This window comes from Melitaea cinxia, chromosome 22 (assembly GCF_905220565.1).
Source record: "Melitaea cinxia chromosome 22, ilMelCinx1.1, whole genome shotgun sequence".
NCBI classification, from domain to species: Eukaryota; Metazoa; Arthropoda; class Insecta; order Lepidoptera; family Nymphalidae; genus Melitaea; species Melitaea cinxia.
In genome coordinates this window covers 12,664,941-12,688,685 of record NC_059415.1, presented here as the reverse complement: position 1 = coordinate 12,688,685, position 23,745 = coordinate 12,664,941, and the positions used below count along the sequence as shown (strand labels likewise).

The 23,745-nt window shown below is 35.5% G+C and overlaps 1 protein-coding gene across 1 annotated transcript in view; it reads left to right on the top strand.

The window, feature by feature from the left end:
- The first annotated feature begins 9,222 nt into the window (after positions 1 to 9,222).
- Positions 9,223 to 23,745, top strand: part of LOC123664468 — a 52,283-nt gene continuing 37,760 nt past the window's right edge. The window contains exon 1 of the mRNA XM_045599008.1: positions 9,223 to 9,327. Within this exon, the coding sequence (XP_045454964.1) occupies positions 9,276 to 9,327 (52 nt within the window). The 5' untranslated portion in view covers positions 9,223 to 9,275. The remainder of the gene's footprint in view (positions 9,328 to 23,745) is intronic.

Below are 23,745 nucleotides of genomic sequence, written 5' to 3'. Positions count from 1 at the left end.
TTATCAAAACCTTAGTAGTACTAAATACGCGTAAATTAATATTATATGTAAAACTAATTCCCACCGATTGACATAACGGACCCACAAAATTATTGAATAAAATTTACAGAATTTTAAAACATTTATATATATATATATATATATATATATATATATAAAACTATTACCAAACACATCCATACAACATAACATGTAGATCTATATCACATTGATAAACCCATTATCATACATAATCCCCAGTAGTCGTGGGTCGTAACGTCTTTTATGTGTAATCGGTTAAACGTAGTTTCGTGGATACGCGTAACTAGTTTCGAAACTGCTTATTTTTCGAAACTAGTTATTTTTGTATACAGTATCAGTACGGGACGGCGACGTTAAATTACTTTTGTTTGTATTATGGTTACGAAGTAGTTATATGTGTTAGAGTATTAAAAATATGGATCAATTATCATTTATTTTAAGGTTTAGCAACACCATCATTTTTAATATCAGTAAAATCGGTTAATTGCCAGGCCTTTGATAGCTCGTTTGTCATGGCAACACAGTTGACACTTAAGAGGGGAATGGACGTTGACGGGGAATTATTTATTTAGCTTTGGCGGTGGTAGATCAAAAGCAGAGAGAATATATACTGACTACAGATCAGACGTGAAAGGCGGTCTCGATACTACTTAGTGGCGTTAAGTATTGATGTGTTAATTAATAAACTTTATAATAGTGCATATTGAGTATTTTTCTAACAGTCAGAAGTGACAAAGTTAATCTACGTGCCCGATGCTGCGGTCTCCTCGATCTTGGATGTTAAGGTCAGATCTTAAAGTGTTATTTGACTTTCATGTGGCTACGTTAACATTTGCCGCCTCAAAATCGATATCGAACCAAAGCGAGGAAAATTCTACTAGCGAGCTACTGCGAAGTCCTTCAAAATTTAAATTGCTCCTGATTATCTCATATGCAGAAGGTACGCGAGCGGTAAACAACAAACTGCACACATGTTTTTGGAAGTTTAGTGAAAGTGATCTATTTAATACCTAAACTATAATAATCAGGTCAGCGTTGGTGTTCTTTTTTTAATTTACAAGTGAAAACTATTTAAGCTGTTATTATTATTTTTTATTTTTTCTTTTGAAGTACCTACACGTAGACTACGCGATGTGTTTCGAAATAGAAATGTACAATTATCGTTGATCTTTGTTTTTAAACTGTTATTATTAATCTTATATGACTTTTTTATTATTAATTTAAACTACATAGCTATTGGTGTGCTTATATATCTTAATTGAGGTTCCATGTACCTACTTATTGCCGCTGTTTCCGGATTTACTGCCGGTGTCTATTAATTCTGTGTTTAATATTGTGATAGTATATATTTAGTTTTGTTATATATATATAAAATTTTGTATTTGTTGTTCCTAAGTATATCTTGAATCATTTACTCATTGCATCACTAGTGGAGATAATGGGAAAATCTAAGCGAAAACGGCGGGAATCAAGCGTAGATAGTACTTCTACAGATTCTAGCTTTAGTGATAGTGACGATTATGAACGTAGGTCACGACGTAGAACGAAACGTAATCGAGGTCGTAAGCATAGCCATAAAAGACATGGTAAAAAACAAGCGCATTCTGAGCGTCGCAGACATAAATCTCTCAGTAGGAATGTTAACCGGGGGTCGACTAAAACTCCCCCGTTGACATCGCCGATTCGATTAAATAGGTTAAATATACCCATTGCAGTTAATGATCAAACTGATCTTTGTTTGTCGAACAATAACAGCGCAAAAAATAATGTTACTAGATTAAATAACCCTAACAGTAATTCTGCGCCAGTAACTTCAAATTTTTGGGCTCAAAACAATTTTCCGGTGGCGTTCAGTGTTGTTCCAGGATTTGACCCTAGTGAAAATAGTCAAACAATAGAAAATTGGATAAATAAGGTTAACGAATGTGCGCAGATTTATTCTTGGAATGACCGCCAAATATGTCATTATGCTCTTCCTAAATTAAGTGGTTTAGCCAAAAAGTGGTATCAGGGTTTATCCTCAGTCCTATATAATTGGGATGAGTGGACACAAAAATTAAAATTAGCATTTCCCTCAAACGAAAACTACGGTGATTTATTAACAACAATGTTAAAACTTAGGTGTAGGTTTGGCCAACCTCTAGAACATTATTACTATGACAAAATTGCGCTTATAAATAAATGTGAGATAACTGGTAAAAAGGCAGTTGGTTGCCTTATACATGGTATCGATGACAAGTTTGTACGAATGGGGGCAGGTGCCTGTATGTTTGAGGAACCAGAACAGGTCCTTAACTACTTGCGCACGGTATCTCAACATGAAACCAACACGCCATCCATCAATAATCGCAACCGGAATAGTCATCAACAATCCAGACAGTTTAATAAGGTAGCAAATGAACAAATTAAAGGCAATAATAGCACAGATACAGTTAGATGTTTCAATTGTAATGAAATGGGACACATAAGCTTAAAATGTAATAAACCAATAAAGAGGTGTAACTTTTGTTTAAAATTAGGCCACGAAACTAAAGATTGTCGCAAGAACAGTAATAATACTGGCGACGCTAATAAAAATAATAGTTCGACGGAACGAACTAAGGGTGTCATGCGTATTACCAATAGTGAGTCCGATAATGCAAAATTTTACAAAGATGTCAAAGTGGGTGATATAACATTGCGAGGATACGTTGACCTAGGTAGTAAGTGTACTCTTATACGAGAATCTGACGCAAAACTCTTGCATGATACTTGGGCTACTGATAACTTACCGATTTTGCAGGGTTTTGGCAATTCTTCTGTAAAACCAATTGGTAAAGTAGTAGTCACTTTACAAATAGGCGCCGTTAAGGCTGAAACGGAAATTCTAGTCGTAGAAAATCATTATTTAAAAACATCAATTCTGGTTGGGCAGTCATTTACGGAAAAACCTAATGTAATACTTTTGAAAACAAATGATGATTTAGTTTTTATACAAACCCCAGATGTGAATAATAGTGATTTAAAAATTAAAGTGTATGCAGAAAGTGATTACGTTATTGAACCAAAAACTACTATGCCCATTGATGTCACTACAAATAGTAAATACTCGGAAGGGCTATTTGTTCAATATAATCTTCGAACTTTACCTAACAACGAATATATTGTTCTACCAGGTATATTTCAGTTCAAAGCAGGTAAAGGGTATCTAATGCTAGCCAACTTGTCACTTAATGATTTAAAAATTACTAAAGGAGCTTTGTTAGCTCGGGGACAGCAATACCACGAAATAAATAAAGAATATGTAGGTATAACTACAGAAACCAAACAGTATGAACCTTTACCTTTAGCGGATGTAAAAATAAGTACAATAGTGACCGAGGATCAGAAACAAAAATTGTTTAAATTAATCGAAAAATACAGAGATTGCTTTGCAATGAATTTAGGAGAATTAGGTAAAACAAATCTAACTGAAATGGAAATTAACCTAAGTGACAATAGACCTGTAGTATATAATCCATATAGAGTTTCCCAGAGTGAACGTGAATACCTAAATAAGATTATAGAAGATTTACTCTCCAATGGTATCATACGTGAAAGTACTTCTGATTATTCAAGTCCAGTTATTTTAGTCAGTAAGAAAAATGGCGATAAACGCCTATGTGTCGATTATAGAGCCGTAAATAGAAAGACACTTAAAGATAAATATCCTTTGCCTCGCATTGAGGACCAATTAGATAGGTTAGGGGGTAATCAATTCTTTACAAGCCTTGATCTAACATCAGGGTATTACCAGGTGCCCATGTGTGAAAACAGTAAACGGTATACTGCATTTGCAACACCGGATGGTTTGTTTGAGTTTGAGAGAATGCCATTCGGGCTTGCTAATGCACCTAGCGTTTTCCAGCGAATCATTAACTCTATGCTGAAAGGTAAACAAAACCTAGCATTAGCATATATGGATGATCTTTTAGTGACATCACAAACAATAGAAGAAGGCTTAGACAAGTTAGAAAGAGTTTTTCAATTGTTAAGATCAGCTCAACTTAAGTTAAATATAAAAAAGTGCGATTTCTTTCAGACTCGAATAAACTATTTGGGGTATGAGATCAGTGCAGACGGTATACGCCCTGGTGTGGCTAAAATTCAGGCGGTAATTGATTTTCCCATACCTAAAAACGTTCACGAGGTTCGACAGTTTGTTGGGCTCACTAGCTATTTCCGACGTTTTATTCACAATTTTTCAGTGATAGCAAAACCTCTGACGAATCTTACAAAAAGGAATGCTGTGTGGTGTTTTGATGAGCCACAGATAAAGGCTTTCAATGAATTAAAATCTAAATTAACCACCAGACCCGTTTTAGCATTATATGATCCCCAGGCCGAATTAGAAATTCATACAGATGCTAGTAAAATCGGTATAGGCGCCATATTAATGCAACATATAAATTTAGAGACTTTCCACCCTATAGCATATTACAGTCGTCAGACCACATCAGATGAAAGCAAACTACACTCGTATGAGTTAGAGACTCTGGCAGTAGTTTGTGCTTTAATTCGATTCAGAGTCTATGTTTTAGGAAAAACGTTTAAAGTTGTTGCGGACTGTGCCGCTATACGTAGCACAATGACTAAAAAGGATTTGATTCCTAGAGTAGCTCGCTGGTACTTAACTATGCAAGAATACGATTTCACAGTAGAGCATAGAGATGGGGCTAAAATGAGTCACGTTGATGCCTTATCGCGCAATCCCAGTACGTCTGAATCGAAGGTCGTGGTAGACGTTGTCGATGTTTTAGCAATAGATGATGATGCGTGGCTGAGTACAGTGCAGGAACAGGACTCAGAGATACAAAGAATAATTAGCATCCTAAATGATCCAGACACTAAAGATATAGTCGATATTCATAAGAACTATACAATAAAAAATGATCGTTTATATAGAGTAGTAATTGATAAAAATAATGAAGTCAATTTAAAGTGGGTAGTTCCGAAATCGGTAAGGTGGCAGGTAGTTCGTATGAATCACGACGATGTTGGTCATTTTGGTTTTGAAAAAACTTACAGTAGAGTTAATCAAATTTATTGGTTTAAGAAAATGCGACGATTTATTAAAAAGTATTGCAATTCTTGCTTAAGCTGCGCACATAACAAACTACCGGCCGGTGCTAAAGAAGGGGAGCTCCATCCTATACCTAAAATTAGCAAACCATTTGATACGCTCCACACTGACCATTGCGGTCCATTTCCTATAAGTAAAAAGAAAAATTGTCACATTTTAGTAATCATTGATGCCTTTACGAAATTTATATACATAAAACCAGTTAAAAATACTAAGAGTAGCACCACCATTCAAGTATTTACAGAATATTTCTCGCTGTTTGGATTACCACGCCGTATAATATCAGATCGTGGTACAAGTTTCACTAGCAAAGAGTTTTCAAACTTTATTAATGGTAGAGGTATCAAGCATATTTTGAATGCTGTTGCCTCTCCCAGGGCAAATGGCCAGGTTGAAAGGTACAACCGGACTATAGTCGCTGCCATAACTGCTGCTAATCACGGTAAACCTGAAAATGAATGGGATTTATGCTTACCACAAATTCAATGGTCACTAAACAATACTATTAACAAAAGCACCAATCGCACTCCTTCTGAGATGTTGTTTGGTGTTCAAACAACAGGCGTTTCGGACGGTATCATGAACCCTATAGTCGCGGATTCTCATTCCGCGTTAGATCGAGTTAAGATTAGGTCTGATGCAGAGTCCCGAATTCAAATTAATCAGCAAAAACAGAAAGAACGTTTTGATAGGTCTCACAAAAAACCAACACAATATAAATTAGGAGATTTAGTAAGAGTCGAGAGAGATATCCGTTCAGATCCGGGACAGAGTCGCAAATTATTGCCTAAATGTGTAGGGCCATTTCGAATCTCAAAAATTATCGGTAATGATCGCTATGAGATAGAGGATACCCCCATTACTAGAAAAGAAGGTTGTATACCATATAGGTCGGTTTTTGCTGTTGATAGGCTACACCCTTGGCTAGTTTTTAATGATGCAATGACAAGTGATTCAGAGTAGAAAGTGGATTTGGTTATAACTAAAGTGATGGTAGGTGATATAGACCTTATATACTGTTATAGAATGAATTATTGATGTATGTATGATTTTAAAAATAATGATATCATGGTAATGAAAGACAGTTATTTATGTAATACCATAAAAGTGATTAATAAAAAGAATGAATGATTGTTTAACATATTGAGAATAATAAAGAGAGATAATTATAATTTATGGATAGTAGTAATATATACTTAAATTATTGTATAGAGGCGGATCATCTTATTTCAATACATTTAATTTACCAGAAATATATAAGAGAGTTGTGACAAGCGGACTTCTAAGAGATGTTAAAAGAGTGAGTCGCTATGGGTGAGAGTGCCTATAGTCGATGTTAGTTTTAAGAGTGAGTCGCTATGGGTGAGAGTGCCTATAGTCGATGTTAGTTTTAAGAGTGAGTCGCTATGGGTGAGAGTGCCTATAGTCGATGTTAGTTTTAAGAGTGAGTCGCTATGGGTGAGAGTGCCTATAGTCGATGTTAGTTTTAAGAGTGAGTCGCTATGGGTGAGAGTGCCTATAGTCGATGTTAGTTTTAAGAGTGAGTCGCTATGGGTGAGAGTGCCTATAGTCGATGTTAGTTTTAAGAGTGAGTCGCTATGGGTGAGAGTGCCTATAGTCGATGTTAGTTTTAAGAGTGAGTCGCTATGGGTGAGAGTGCCTATAGTCGATGTTAGTTTTAAGAGTGAGTCGCTATGGGTGAGAGTGCCTATAGTCGATGTTAGTTTTAAGAGTGAGTCGCTATGGGTGAGAGTGCCTATAGTCGATGTTAGTTTTAAGAGTGAGTCGCTATGGGTGAGAGTGCCTATAGTCGATGTTAGTTTTAAGAGTGAGTCGCTATGGGTAAGAGAGCCTATAGTCGATGTTAGTTCTAAGAGTTATTGGCTATGATTAAGAATGCCTGTTTTTTTTTCTTCTCTTATTTTATTGTCCTTTTTTTGTATTGTGTTGTAAACGCGAGGCCGCGTTTGACGTCAGGATTAGCCGAATGTTAGAGTATTAAAAATATGGATCAATTATCATTTATTTTAAGGTTTAGCAACACCATCATTTTTAATATCAGTAAAATCGGTTAATTGCCAGGCCTTTGATAGCTCGTTTGTCATGGCAACACAGTTGACACTTAAGAGGGGAATGGACGTTGACGGGGAATTATTTATTTAGCTTTGGCGGTGGTAGATCAAAAGCAGAGAGAATATATACTGACTACAGATCAGACGTGAAAGGCGGTCTCGATACTACTTAGTGGCGTTAAGTATTGATGTGTTAATTAATAAACTTTATAATAGTGCATATTGAGTATTTTTCTAACATATGTTATAACTTGTAACATATACGAATGCCGGTACGTACGTTAATATTGATGGATAGTATAATTAAATTAACTTCCCTTCATATTTTATTCAGGCTTACGACTAGCTGCAAAACATGTTATTTAAATTACTTTTTGATTTTTGTATAGTCATAATAATCGATGCAGGCGTATTTAGAAGTTCATTTGATTTTTTATGAACAGTTTTTAATTATTTTTTGAAATACATACATACATACATATAATTAAAAATACAACAAAAAACCCATACTATTTTAGTATATACTTCAACACGAGACAATAACATTAATCGTTAATAATTAATCACTCGTCAACTGTCTTAACTTAATGTTAAATAGTAAATTCGAAAATATTTAAAAAGAAACACGACCGAAATTAAAATTTCTTTAAAAAACTGTGCGTATTAAAATAAACTTAAGCTCATAGTCAATTGCGTACAAAATCCCATGAGCATATTCGAAAACAAAGATGCATCTATAGTACTTATAGCCATCTCTTTTTATCCTACGCGTAAGCGTATCTGCGTATTGTAATGATTAATATTAGTAACCTGTTACGTTATTAGGCAAAACGCTTATGCGCCGGTCGTTGTGTCAAGTTTTTGATAAAACTGCGTACGCAAAAAAACTGCGTACGTAAAATAATCGTTACATTCGTATCGGCGAAACTACGTATATGGTTATTAGCTTCGTAACTAGTTACTGAAACCGATTACGTTAAATAACGCCCACCGCTAATCCCCAGTACAGCAGCGTTGCAAAAGCTACCGATTTATCGGTAGATCTACCGATTTTGGCCCTTGTCTACCGATATACCGATTTAGCAGTGCTATCTACCGAATTTTTGAATTTTCAACTAATGTAAAATAATTTTCTAAAAAAAAGGTAAAATAATATTCTTAATACGGTAACACTAAAAGAAAACGGTAACACAAAATCAATGCACGGGGACTTCCCGAAATTCTTCCCACCACGTCGAATATGACCGTTCAAATCCACGGTGTGTTAAAACAAATTGTACTAACCCGTCATATAATAAAGTTTATTATTGTCTGGTGAGTATACAAGGGAAAATCCCTGAAGATAACTTTCTTCGGGTTTGTTTCTTGAATTAGGTATAGGACTAGTGATGGATTATTTTTGGGTTATATCGATGGATTAAGATTAGTATTCGGATTCATTATTGACATGGGAAGATTCCATTCGCATTTAACAAATTAAATGTAGTTGCGAAATTTTGTGAAGTGTTAAGCGAATTCATCGCTAATTTATACTTCTTTCACGGCAATGTGCTATTCTGTTGCACTCACGGGAAGACGGGAATACTAATAATCTATTTAATTATTAGCAATTTAGCAGTTGCTGCGAAGAATGAAATTATGCAATTATCATCTTTGATTTGTTTGTATTTATGATGCTTGTATGAACTACTTCTATAATTAATGTTTCTTAGTGATAAAACGTATACGATTTTGAGTACTTTCTTTTTCTGTAATGTAAAATAATTATAATTATAAATGGAACAAAAATTTGCACGCTGTTTAAGGTAGATTATATGAGACATTCTAACTAATAACGCCTTATATATTAACTATATTCATGCAAATAAAGAATTTGATTTAATTTAACGGAACAAATTTAAATAAATAAACACATTATTGACTTAAAATACTTTTGTTTTACTCCGAGTAAAAATCTACCGATTTCTACCGATTTTTCGGAGCCAAAAATACCGATTTTTTATTTTACACTTTTGCAACACTGCAGTACAGTTCTACGCACGAAGTGAAACAGACGTGCGCACGGGCCGTGTTGTGTCAAAATGTTTAAAATCTGGATTTTCTTGGCTATAATAGCCATATCCGGATCTCGAGGTAGAGTCTTATCTGTGATGTATACATATATAATATTATTACATATAGTACATGTGTCTATATGCATTTGTGTGTGTCGTTGTGTTTAAAACATTTAGGTTCAAGATCTCGATCAAACATACAGATATAATACAATCTATGACTGTATTGTTTTGAAGATTTTGTTTGATTATTATTTTGTTATTAATTTCTTATAGTTTTAAAGCTAAATACGATTTAACTAGCTGTACCTCGAGGTTTACTTAATTTAAGAAAGATCATACATAAAATATTATATGGTGTTTAATCTGTCTCGCTAAATAGATTATCCGTGACAAAAATAAGTTTTCAATTCGTATAGGTAAATGTAAACTTATTTTAAAAATATACAACGTCCATATTGCAAGTTTTTAAATAATGAAAAATACGGTAATCATGAAAAAGTTTTTATAGATAGGTAAAAAAAAACAACGTTTCATCACAGACTACAGTAAAAAACTGTAGTCTGTGCGTTTCATCTAGTGGAATACCGAATGAGAGTATAATGGTTGGTTCCTATATTCTATGATTTTACTAACAAAAAGTTGAATTTTGACGTAAATGCAACAAAATTAATTTAATAAAGTTATAAAGGATACCTTTGCCTTGAACATTTGTTGAGGTACAATTTCTTTACGCACGCTTGACTTAAGGAGTAAGCTGGTGAATGCGTGATGAGAGCGTTACGAAAAGTGTGATTGGGCGAGGCGAACGGAGCACGAGAGAGAGGTGCGAGTACACATTTTCTTTCTCTCTTTCTCTCAAAGCCAGTTACGTCTTGTATATCTATAGCAACGTATAGGCCTATTGTGCAGGAGTTGTACCTCAGTCGTGTGGTCTAAAGCGCACTCGTTTTTATCTATTACTTTAATTATATTAACCTTTTGACCGCCGTAGTCACCTATACTTGACAAGGGCTCGCGAGTCCTGTGCGCCAGCGACGTCTATAGGTGACAAAAAACACGGACCACAAAAATATTAAATAAAATTATTAAAAAAATATTTCTAGTAATTTAATTCAACATTTCTGAAAATAGAATATCCCTGCAACATTCGAGTATAAAAAACAAGTCTTTTAGAGCTACACGTACTGAGAAACATTGAAATAAAAACATGCATTCTTATTCCACGTTAATGCTATGTCCAGAACGCCGAAGTCGTCTATAGTTGACTGCTAGGGATGTGACGCAAGAGGTATAAATAAATAGGAAATAAATAAATATTTATAATATACACACACCGTCATCTGTTCCTAAAGTAAGCAACTTAATGCTTTTGTTATAGATAACAGCCGACTGGTAAAACTACTTTTTTTTTTTGATAAACTTACATATAAATAATACATATATAAATAAATATATATTACACCCAGACTCGGGGTGGGAATCGAACCCACAATACCCGGAGCAGAAAGCAGGGTCACTACAAACTGCGCCAACGGGCAAGTCAAAATGGTATAGATGTTTTTTTAACCGACTTCCAAAAAAGGAGGAGGTTCTCAATTCGACTGTATTTTTTTTTTTTTTTTTTTATGTATGTTACATCAGAACTTTTGCCCGTGTGGACCGATTTCGACAAATTTTGTTTTAATCGAAAGGTGGTGTGTGCCAATTGGTCCCATTTAAATTTATTTGAGATCTAACAACTACTTTTCGAGTTATATCTAATAATGTGTTTTTACTTGACGCTTTTTTCGTCGACCTACGTTGTATTATACCGCATAACTTTCTACTGGATATACCGATTTTGATAATTCTTTTTTTGTTGGAAAGGGGATATTCCTAGTTTGGTACCGTGATAAGGAAACTAGTATCTGATGATGGGATCCCAGAGGAATCGAGGGAAACTCTCGAAAATCCATAATAACTTTTTACTGGGTGTACCGATTTTGATAATTATTAATTTAATCGAAAGCTGATGTTTATCATGTGGTCACATATAAATTTTATCGAGATCTGATAACTACTTTTTGAGTAATCTTTAATAACGCGTAGTTGCTTGACTATTTTTTCGTCGATCTACGTTGTATTACTTGTCGATGTAATTGAAGTCGGTTTTTTCTTCGTTTGCGAGCAAACACAATTATAAGCTATTCAAAATTGAACTCAAACATGTTATATTTTCTATAAATAATTTGATATTTGAATAAAACAAAATGTAAAAAACGTAAAACTATCAGCTAACACATAAATAGCAAATAAATAAAAAAATTAAATCATCTAAAATCAATCAAATCGTCATAATAAATCTGATATCTCAAATTGGGCGCATCCCTAGCGTTTAGTCTTCTTCTTCTTCTTCTTCTTTAATTTATGGCATGTCAGCGTCGCAACTGTTCGTTGTGCAACATTCTGCCAGTGTCAAGTATGAGATTATGTAAATTACGGAGGAAACTAGCTTTTGATGCAAGAAAGAACAATTGTTTGGGTTTTGTTACCTGCAGACAAACATAACAAATATTTTAGTAATTATCAGGGAGTTATACATCTAGGGTAGGGTCTAAACATAATTCTACTCTACAAAAAGTAATATAATTATTAATATCTAACCATGTAATATAATTATTTATTGCAATAAATAGCATACAGTCTTTGCCTCAAATTCATAAAAATTATAATTTAATGTTATTAATGTTAATAAATTTGGATAGGAGAAATACCAATTCGGGGTTGTTGTAAAAGTTTAGTAGAGAGGAAAAATTCATAGGAAGAGGGATGTTCAATTCAGGAAGAAGATTGTATATAGTGAATGAGTTGTTACGACAGGCGAAGAAAATATGGTCGAGGGACCCCTCTTCAAAACCACACTCGCACAGAGAGGAGTCTCTTATTCTAATTTTATTTAGAAAGACTGGGGTACAGCAATGGCCTAAACGAATTCTACATAAAATAGAGACAGATTTTTTATTCAATTTTTTGAACTTTGAAAACCATGGTTTTCTTGGAATGATGGGTTGGAATGAGGCATAAAACCTTCCTTTTAATTTGTTGGTCTTATCCCAGTCGTTCTGCCAAGATTGGTATGCTTGTCTCTGAGGAAGATTGAGGATGTCGTAAGTTTGATACCTATAGTATTTATTGTCCACCTGCTGGAAAGTAGCCTGCTTCGCAAGAGAATCCGCTACCTCATTACCTCTAATGCCTGAGTGTCCTGGGATCCAAACTAAAGTAATGTTTAGGCCTTTACTTGAACTTTTGAGTAGAGAGTTTCTAATATTTAAGATGATATCACTGTTTAATTTATTATAAATAGGGTTGATAATAATGGATTCCAGGGCACTTTTTGAGCCAGAAAAGATGACAGCGCTAGATATATTATGGCTCTCTATAAATAGGCAAGCCTCTAATATACCCACACACTCACCAGTAAATACAGATGAATGGGGAGGACATTGAAATTGTAGGGCAATTTTCGAATTTTGGTAATAGACAGCTACACCTGTTTTTCCTAATTCTGTCAATTTGGATGCATCAGTAAAGAATAAGTGGCTGTTATTCCATCTAGTAAAACCTCCGAAGTAAAAAGGATGTTATTATGGGGGGATTCTTTGGCGAAACCAAGGTTGACTAACACGTTAGCTGAATATGTTATCACCTCATACGGAAATTCATGCCAACACAGTTTCGGAAATGTTTGGATAGGAGAGTCCTGTTCTACGTAGCGCAGTTTTTTAAAACTATTAATTAAAAGTGGAGTCTGTTTATGATGCCAATAGGAAGAGGTAAGGCAGAGGTTGTATAGACACTCAAGTTTCTTCTTAAGTGGATGATCGGAGCGAGCATTTACACGGATTAAAAAACGATCAGATAAAAACTGAAAACGGATAAAGAGGGGTGGTTCACCGCACTCTACTTGCAGTGCATTAATGGGGGTAGATCTCATACACCCGAGGACACAACGAAGTGCCCTAGACTGTAAGGAGTCTAAAGCTCTAAGAGAGGATTTATTTGATGGTTTTAGGAGGAAGGTGCCGTAGTCCAGGGCACTTCTGACTATGGCATGATATAAAATTTTTTGAGTAAATGGGTGAGAACCCCAGGAGACTCCAGATAGCGCCTTTATTATGTTTAAGTTACGTTCTGATTTTTTAATTATGTGCTCTATGTGTTTGGTCCCAGTTAGTTTAGAATCTAAAATTAAGCCCAAAAATTTTACCGAATCACAAACTGGGATAGATTGACCTTCAATCTTCAGACTTACTAGAGGTATATTTTTCTTCCTGCTGAATGTTACAACGTTACTCTTTGAAGCCGACAACTGAAGGCCCCTCTCTTCCAGCCAGAGTGATAGTGAGTCGAGGGAAATTTGTAATGACGATGAAGCTTGGGAGATTGAGGTCGAAGAAATGTATAAAACTAGATCATCTGCATATTGTAGTATTTGGCAGTCAGGGTTAAGTGAGAGATGGAGAGAAGAAGTATAAAGATTATACAGGATAGGACTGAGTACACATCCCTGAGGAAGGCCTTTCCATACAAGGCGTGTACCGAGGTCCTGACCCGGGACCCGTAGCATGACCTCTCTACACATTAAAATACTGCATAGTACCCGTACTATCTTTTCTGGGATACTCAGCTGTTGTAGCTTGTACCTGAGTACAGAAAGAATCACGTTGTCGTATGCAGCCGTAATGTCAAGAAACGCGGCCAACACATATTCATTCCTGGAGAAAGCTATTCTGAGGTCAGTAACAAAAATGCCTAAACTGTCTGTAGTACATAGACCTTTTCGAAAACCAAACTGGGAGGAAGAAAGTAAACTGTTTTTTTCTGCAAACCATTCCAGACGGTTTTTTAAAAGATGCTCAAATATTTTGGAAAAGGTAGACGATAGAGCAATGGGGCGGTAACTATCACTTATCTCAGGTGGTTTTCCGTGTTTTAAAATAGGGATTATTATTTGAGTTTTCCAATCATTAGGAATGTAATTAAAATCAAAAAAAGCATTAATTAAATTTAGAAAATATTTTAAAACAATTTTGCCGGCATTTATCAGGAAAGAGTAAGGGAAACCGTCAACTCCCGGAGCTGAATCTTTGACACGAGAGAGGATAGATTGGAGCTCAAACATAGTGAAAGGGTGATCTATGGCATGCGATGATGTTAAAAAGGTATGATCTGTGTGAGAGAGATCATCAAGATTTGGAGCAAATGGAGGAGCTATTTTATCAAAAAGGTTTCCTGCTACAATTTCAGAAATGCCAGGTGAATTTCGATAAGAGAGACCGTGCCTAAATCTATTTATTTGATTCCAAACTATACTGGAGCTGGTATCTGGTGAGAGAGATGCACAGAATTGACGCCAACGGCGGGTCTTTTTCCTTCGGAAAACACGTCTTGTCTTGGCAGCAATTCTCTGATAGTTTATTAAATTGCTATCTGTCATATTTTGTTTATAATCCTTTTCTGCATTTTTCCTAGATTTTATCATCTCTGTGCACTCCTTATCCCACCAGGGGGGAGATGGTATTTTACCGGTTGCTGAGTTTTTCAAGGGAATATTTAAATCAGCTGAATCTGAAACAGCCTTACAAAACTCCTTGTAGCACACATTAAGATTTTCTGGAGTGATTTGAGGTAATGATTGAACTTTATTTTCCAACAGTTTTTTATACTTGTCCCAGTTGGCGCCAGACATCCTATATTTTAGTAGGGGTGGAAGTGGAAGTTGGGGGTAACATCTTAACGGATAACAAGTAATAATAGGATAGTGATCACTACCAAATGTACTATCTAGAATGTTCCACTGTAAAAGAGTTGCTAAATCGTTTGAACATATTGTTAGATCTACACAACTCTTCCTTTGTCCAGGAGGAGTCATTCTTGTAGGTCGGCCATCATTAAGGATACAGAGACCTAACTCCTCGAGCAATTCTCCTAGTTCACTGCCAAAGGAGTCATTTGTGTCTGATCCCCACATACTATTATGACAATTGAAGTCTCCTAGGATTAATAGCGGAGGAGGAAAGAGCAAAAAGACATCGCGTAAAAAAGGAAGGATAGAAGAGTTTGGGTGGGGGAGGTATATAGAAAGAATACTTATATCTTTTATTTTTATACCAACAATATTTATGTCATTGCTATTGTGACCAGGGATGATAAGATGAGTGGGTGTGAATTTATTATTAACAAGGATCATCGATCCCCCATAACCATCTAATCGATCATCACGATATGATGAAAAACCCTGAAGGAAGAAGCGATGATCAGGTCTCAACCAAGTTTCTGTAATGCATATAATGGCGGGGCTGAGATTATTTGTGAGGTGGATAATTTCGTGTTTTTTGTTCTGGATGCTCCTAGCGTTCCACTGAAGAAACTTGAGTGGGTCCATTGTAACTATTTAGAATTGAGATGAGTTTGGTTGCTACGTGGTCTGTTATTGTAAGTTCATTTTTACTAAGAATATCTACTAATAATGTTAGAAGTAGGTTATTAATATTAGGAGATTCAGTATCTATTGTAGGAGTATTATTTAATGCACATCCATTTTGTGGTTCAGGCATATTAAATTCGTTTAAGATATCTTGGTGCGCTTGTTTATCATAGCCCGGTGATACAACAGGGCGTTGTTTACGGGTGGCAAAAACAGTTTTCTTAAATGAAGTTATAGGGATTGAGGGGGTTCTATGAGGTGGGTTTATATTTAAAGGGGAGGAACTATTTGTAGACTTTGCGATATCTGCATATGATCTATATGATGGAGGGATAGTTTTGGATGCTTCCTCATAAGAAATATTTTTCTCTGCCATTATCAGTTTAATATTTGATTGTCTTATGTATTCAGGACAACTCTTACTTATAGCAGTGTGTCCTCCTGAACAATAAAGACAAATGGGGTCATCTACTGTGCTCGGGCATCCCTCACCTGTGTGGTTTTTGGTACATTTATAACACCTTGGTTTTGACCTACACTGGGTTTTTGTATGTCCAAATCTACAGCAATTAAAACACTGGATAGTTAGGTATTTATAAAGTTCAACTTTTAGAGCCATATAGAAGCAGAGAACTCGGGTAGGTAGGGTCTGTCCGTCAAAAGTAAGAATCACAGATTGTGTTGGTTGCCACTCCGGAATGCCATTATTAATTACCTTTCTGTTGATCCTACGCACTTTTATAATTTTACCACATCCTTGTGGGACTTCCAGATTCTCTGCAATCTCTTCTATGGACCAGTCTACGGGAATTTCTCTTACGACACCCATTCGAGTGATGTTGTAGGTGGGGATGGAAGTCTTGTATCCGTTTTGTAATGCTAAGGGATGGGACATAAATGAATTGGCATCTTGAGGGGTATTGAAGGTTACAGAGACTCTGTTACGGCCCACTCGTTTTAAGCCATCATTTGCTATACCTGGGAAGCTATGGGTTTTTAGGAATTGACCAAATTTTATAGGGTTTAAAGTAGTGTTAGCTGCTGGGTCACTTTCATTGCGAGACACATGCACTAAATAAGGAGGCTTGTCCATGTTAGAATAGCGGATTCTGTAATCACTTTGCTTAGCCTGCTTATTTGGTATTGTATCTTTGACAGACTCAAGAGGGCGTTTTTTGCCTACTGCGTTTTCAACTGCTATAAAAGATGATAGTGGAGCGGACAGGATTGGGGTAAAACAAAAATCAGAGGCATTTTTGTCTGGCGGAGCCGGTGGATCAGGAGGGTCGTTATCCTCCATGATTTAAAAAGAAAAAAAAGAACATACGAAACAAAAAATAAACACTCACCAATATACCGCGACAACACAAAATATATACGTAAATCTAAACAACCAAAAACCAAACTGTATACACAAGAAAATGCCAAGAAAGAAACAACGTTTGCTAGAACAAACCAACCCGCTTGACACTTGAAGGCAGAATCCTAGCGTTTAGTCATTAATCCGTTCTCTACACGCCGTTGTCAAGTATAGACGACAGCCTGGTGACGTCATAGGCGAATAGAGAGAAAACTAGTGCAGTGCAACATGAGCGATACCTTAGAACATCGTCGCATTTTGGAAGGCGTCGACGATTTTTTTTTTAATTTACAATTACAAATAAAATTGTTTTATATTATTTTATTTTTCATTTTTTTATCTAAGGTTAAGATCAAAATTACGATTTTCTTTCTCATTCTCAAAATCATCTGGCAGCATCAATATCATCTTTAACCACTACTCTCATAAAAGCTTTTCTTCTGAGACCCATGGCTTTGGTGTCGTGAAATCAAATGGCAGGCATATTACTCAGTACTGTTTTAGTACTATTTGCTACCTAAGCGAAAAAAAAAATATTTAACGTAAATATTTCTTTTAACTAAGGCTGGCACAGACCGTAACGATTATATTAATTTCCTTTTAGTGGTGTGTAGGTAGATTTTTTTTTAAATATTAAACTTTTATTACTCCCTTTTTAGTTATTAATTATCTAATAAGATAATAATTGTGTTTGCAGGCAAACGAAAAAGACCAACTTCAATTATAATGACAAGTAATTCAACGTAGGTAGACGAAGAAATAGTCAAGTAAATACGGATTATCAAAGATTACTCACAAAGTTGTAATCAGATCTCGATGAAATTTAAATGTGACTACATGATAAACATCGGCTTTTGATTGAAATTAAAAATCATCAAACCCGGTGCCACCCAGTAAAAAGTTATGCGGATTTTCGACTTTCCCTCGATTTCTCTGGGATCCCATCATCAGATCCTGGTTTCCTTATCATGGTACTACACCTTTCAACCAAAAAATAATTATCAAAATTGGTTCATAAACGACGAAGCTATCGCCAAACATACATAAAAAATATATAATATATATACGGTCGAATTGAGTAACCTCCTCCTTTTTTGAACTCGGTTAAAAAAATACAAATTTGAATTTGGTTAATTTTTTTAAAATTACTTTTCATGTATATATCGATTCGATTCGAAATCGATATAAAGCGTGCGGCTTCCTTGCGTGCGACACAGCACATCTCTTAGGGAGTTTTAAAACCGTAAGTCAGCTGCGCCGTAGTCGTCCAGTCGTGACAATGACGTCATGGCGATAGAAAATAGTGTTGTGCTTTACTACGATTATTTTTGTAATGTTTGTTTTTTATTTATGTTATTGTAAGTATATATAACGAGTGCAAGATAACACAATAAAAATATCGAAAAATAAACCTTCCTAGATTATATAAGTAGTCATTTATTGCATAAAAACCAACAAAAACAAGCCACTGTGTGGTACTCGATAACGACTCTTGGCAGCACTATTTTTTTTCGTAGGTATTTTAGTTTATTTTATGCCTTGGCGTACAGGGCACGGGAATGGATTTGAGGTGTGGCGGTCATAAGGTTAAACTAGATGTGCACCGCGGTTTCACGCGCAGTAATTTGAGGAAAAAAATGCCTATAGCCTTCCTCAGTAAATGGGCTATCGAACACAAAAATAAAATTTTCAATTCGAATCATACAATACAAACAAACAAACTTCTCAGCTTTACATACAATTTAGATAGAATTCGCAATTAACAACACAATCAGGAATTTTTTCCAAACTATTGTATCATTTGTACGAGGAAACAGTTGATGAGATAATCGCTTACAAATAATGATTCGTGATTTATGCCGGCGCCATCGCTTAGTCCTCTACAATAATGCATTCAGGATACTGTTGGGGCTGCCCCGATGCTGCAGCGCCTCAGGCATGTTTGCAGACGCAAGAACCGACTGCTTCCACACCACCATGCGTAAGCGATGCGCATCTTTTGTGCGTAGAGTAAGACAGTGTGCTGAAGATGATCGATTTCGAAAAGATAGGTACAATAAGCAAATATACCTTAAAGTAAATACCGATCAAACTTCATCGTTCACTTTTTATGAAGGTTGGTTGTTTTTGCATTTGGATGAATCAATGAAGTCATTATCGTAAGAAAAATTGAACTAATCTCGATGATAAAAGTCTATTGATAAGAAAAAAAAAAAACATCCTTTATCTGTTGTTTAGTACAGTTGTTTGCCAATCGTACTCACCCCCCCTCTTTTGAGACCAAGGTTTAGATAGATAACTATTTTTTATATAACATTGTCGGGAAACAAGCGTACGGCTCACCTGGTGGTAAGCTATTACCGTAGCTTATAGACGCCTGCAACACCAGAAGCATCGCAAGCGCGTTGCCGACCTTACAGGAGCTCTGGTCACCTTACTCGCCACAGGAACACAACGCTTCTTGAAAGCTGTATTATTTAGCTGTGATCTTCTGTAAGGTCGAGGTACTTTTCCAGTCGGCCTGCTCCAGATTTCAAGCAAGATATTTCCTGCTGTGGCTCATCTCAATAAAAGATTTAGATAAATTGAATTTTTAAAATTACTTAAGTTTAGTGTATAATAAAATATACAAAGGCCATATTACTGAAAGAGCGCTTCTTACACGTAATTTGTGTTTAATCCACATTTTAACTGTTCTTTTATTTCAAAACTAACTGTACCCTGCGCGCGTTACAAGATTTTTTTTTTTGGTCGTACCAAATCAGAAACCTTTATGGGCTCATGCACCAACACTTTGCTGAAGATCATGACATGATCAAATGCATAGTTTACAATTCTATAAAGGACATACAGACAAACATTCATTTTATTTATATAGATATTCTAAATTTGAGTCAGTCATACTTAAAACAAAGCGATTCCCTGAATATTTGTAAGTCGAGAATAACAATAGATTTAATTCTTGAAAACATGACACATCTGAATTTCCGATTTGGATAAAAATATATAAATATTAATAAGCGCCTCACATTCAACGTCCCACACTATTTACTCCTGGGGGGGGGGGGGTCCAGAAAAACACACACAGTACACAAACACAAGCGCCCAGACCATGGCATACACCTGTGTGGCCAATAGAAATGTATGCCACGTGCGTAGATCGAACCGAGGGTCGGTTATACCTGTACACTTAAAGGTGTCAGTCTTAGCTACATTTACTTCTCAGACGATTAAAACCGGTGATGTAACAAACGAACAGGAAGCACGTGGGAGAAACCGCTCATGTATAGTGTTTCATATTGTATGCAGATTACAGTTTTAAAATATACTAGCTCTTTCCCGCGACTTCGTATGCTTAGAATTGACTGCACGATTAAATTATCACACTTTTTTTAATGATGACTCTGGAGTTTGATGATTCTTCTCTACAAAATCGATAAGGTAACATCCGGACAGCGATCCGGATATTCAAAATTTTAGTTTATAGGATGACGACCGGTTTTTGAAACCTATTCAAATACACTTACTTTGATTTTTATTACTTTATTTTTGTTTATTTTGGAACTGAAAGTATGGCCACAGAAAACTGCGCCAACTAATCATAAAGCTATACAATTATTATGGAGTCGAAACCGTGACCCTCTACTAAAACGAAAATGACATAGGTACATCACAGCTACAAATCTACTCATCATACATTTTTAATATGACACTATATTTAGGACTTAGAACAATGTCATAATTCAGGCAAGAAATAAATAGTTCGGTATTAAGTAACAATACAACTACAATAACCGACCTTATGTTGAAAAAATTAAAGTTTGAAATACAATAACATTATTTCAATATCTCTGACGCTTCTTTGGAATTCTTTGAAAAACAATACAAGCATTTTTCACCATTATATCATAAAGCATTAGTACAAAAATCGTTTAAAACATTTCGTGTTTTTATAACATTGTTTACAATATCGCTGTAATCAAAAGTCAACTTTGTTTTAATATAATAGAGTTTAAAATTGTGTGAATAGTTTTCGTGTAAACATTATTGACCTTGTAGTAACGGTATTGTCTTGTAAATAAATATTCTGAACATTTACGTAAAGTTTAAAAATATATCCATCACTGTGTTATTGAGGTAGGCTACATCAGGAAATATCCTACTCAAAATCTGGAGCAGCCCGCCTGGGGACGACTGGGGACGTACCTTACAGAAGATCACAGCTAAATAATACTGTTTTCAAGCAGTGTTGTCTTCCTGTGGTGAGGAAGGTGGCCAGAGCTCCTGGGGAAGATCGGGGGTAGGGTTCGCAGCGATATTATTTCAGTACTCTAGGCGTTTCTGAAGTCTAGGTCATAGTATCCGATTACCATCAGATGAGCCGTACACTTATTTGACACCTTTATAGTTCATGTGTTAAAAACTTTCTTAATAATAACATCAGTAAAATGTTACGTTTGTTTTGAAGTCGGGAAATCCCGCGTTTGTTCGCTCCAACGACATTAAAAGATAACATATTATAATAATAACTTAGGACGCGTATGTAAACATGCTATTACATTTTAGTCTCTTGACCTTTTGTGTGTGACTGACTTACGTCCTGACCTGTCTCTGTATCAAAGTTAAATATAAATCGATATGTTTGGACAACATAATGCTGGTATTGGTTTTATCCAACTGTATATATAGACAAACTATATGTGACTAACATGGGGTAGAAATCAAATCCACAAGAAATTATCTCACGTTTTCACAGCTAACTGCGCCAACCACGGAGGCGCTAACAGAACTATGGGTTAAATATTATACCATGTACTACTAAACAACAGATCTTTGAACTTTTTTATTACGTAAATCGATTATTTTCTACAAACTGTGAGTTCTGATTCTTGTAGCGTGACATTTGCTATACCTGGGAAGCTATGGGTTTTTAGGAATTGACCAAATTTTATAGGGTTTAAAGTAGTGTTAGCTGCTGGGTCACTTTCATTGCGAGACACATGCACTAAATAAGGAGGCTTGTCCATGTTAGAATAGCGGATTCTGTAATCACTTTGCTTAGCCTGCTTATTTGGTATTGTATCTTTGACAGACTCAAGAGGGCGTTTTTTGCCTACTGCGTTTTCAACTGCTATAAAAGATGATAGTGGAGCGGACAGGATTGGGGTAAAACAAAAATCAGAGGCATTTTTGTCTGGCGGAGCCGGTGGATCAGGAGGGTCGTTATCCTCCATGATTTAAAAAGAAAAAAAAGAACATACGAAACAAAAAATAAACACTCACCAATATACCGCGACAACACAAAATATATACGTAAATCTAAACAACCAAAAACCAAACTGTATACACAAGAAAATGCCAAGAAAGAAACAACGTTTGCTAGAACAAACCAACCCGCTTGACACTTGAAGGCAGAATCCTAGCGTTTAGTCATTAATCCGTTCTCTACACGCCGTTGTCAAGTATAGACGACAGCCTGGTGACGTCATAGGCGAATAGAGAGAAAACTAGTGCAGTGCAACATGAGCGATACCTTAGAACATCGTCGCATTTTGGAAGGCGTCGACGATTTTTTTTTTAATTTACAATTACAAATAAAATTGTTTTATATTATTTTATTTTTCATTTTTTTATCTAAGGTTAAGATCAAAATTACGATTTTCTTTCTCATTCTCAAAATCATCTGGCAGCATCAATATCATCTTTAACCACTACTCTCATAAAAGCTTTTCTTCTGAGACCCATGGCTTTGGTGTCGTGAAATCAAATGGCAGGCATATTACTCAGTACTGTTTTAGTACTATTTGCTACCTAAGCGAAAAAAAAAATATTTAACGTAAATATTTCTTTTAACTAAGGCTGGCACAGACCGTAACGATTATATTAATTTCCTTTTAGTGGTGTGTAGGTAGATTTTTTTTTAAATATTAAACTTTTATTACTCCCTTTTTAGTTATTAATTATCTAATAAGATAATAATTGTGTTTGCAGGCAAACGAAAAAGACCAACTTCAATTATAATGACAAGTAATTCAACGTAGGTAGACGAAGAAATAGTCAAGTAAATACGGATTATCAAAGATTACTCACAAAGTTGTAATCAGATCTCGATGAAATTTAAATGTGACTACATGATAAACATCGGCTTTTGATTGAAATTAAAAATCATCAAACCCGGTGCCACCCAGTAAAAAGTTATGCGGATTTTCGACTTTCCCTCGATTTCTCTGGGATCCCATCATCAGATCCTGGTTTCCTTATCATGGTACTACACCTTTCAACCAAAAAATAATTATCAAAATTGGTTCATAAACGACGAAGCTATCGCCAAACATACATAAAAAATATATAATATATATACGGTCGAATTGAGTAACCTCCTCCTTTTTTGAACTCGGTTAAAAAAATACAAATTTGAATTTGGTTAATTTTTTTAAAATTACTTTTCATGTATATATCGATTCGATTCGAAATCGATATAAAGCGTGCGGCTTCCTTGCGTGCGACACAGCACATCTCTTAGGGAGTTTTAAAACCGTAAGTCAGCTGCGCCGTAGTCGTCCAGTCGTGACAATGACGTCATGGCGATAGAAAATAGTGTTGTGCTTTACTACGATTATTTTTGTAATGTTTGTTTTTTATTTATGTTATTGTAAGTATATATA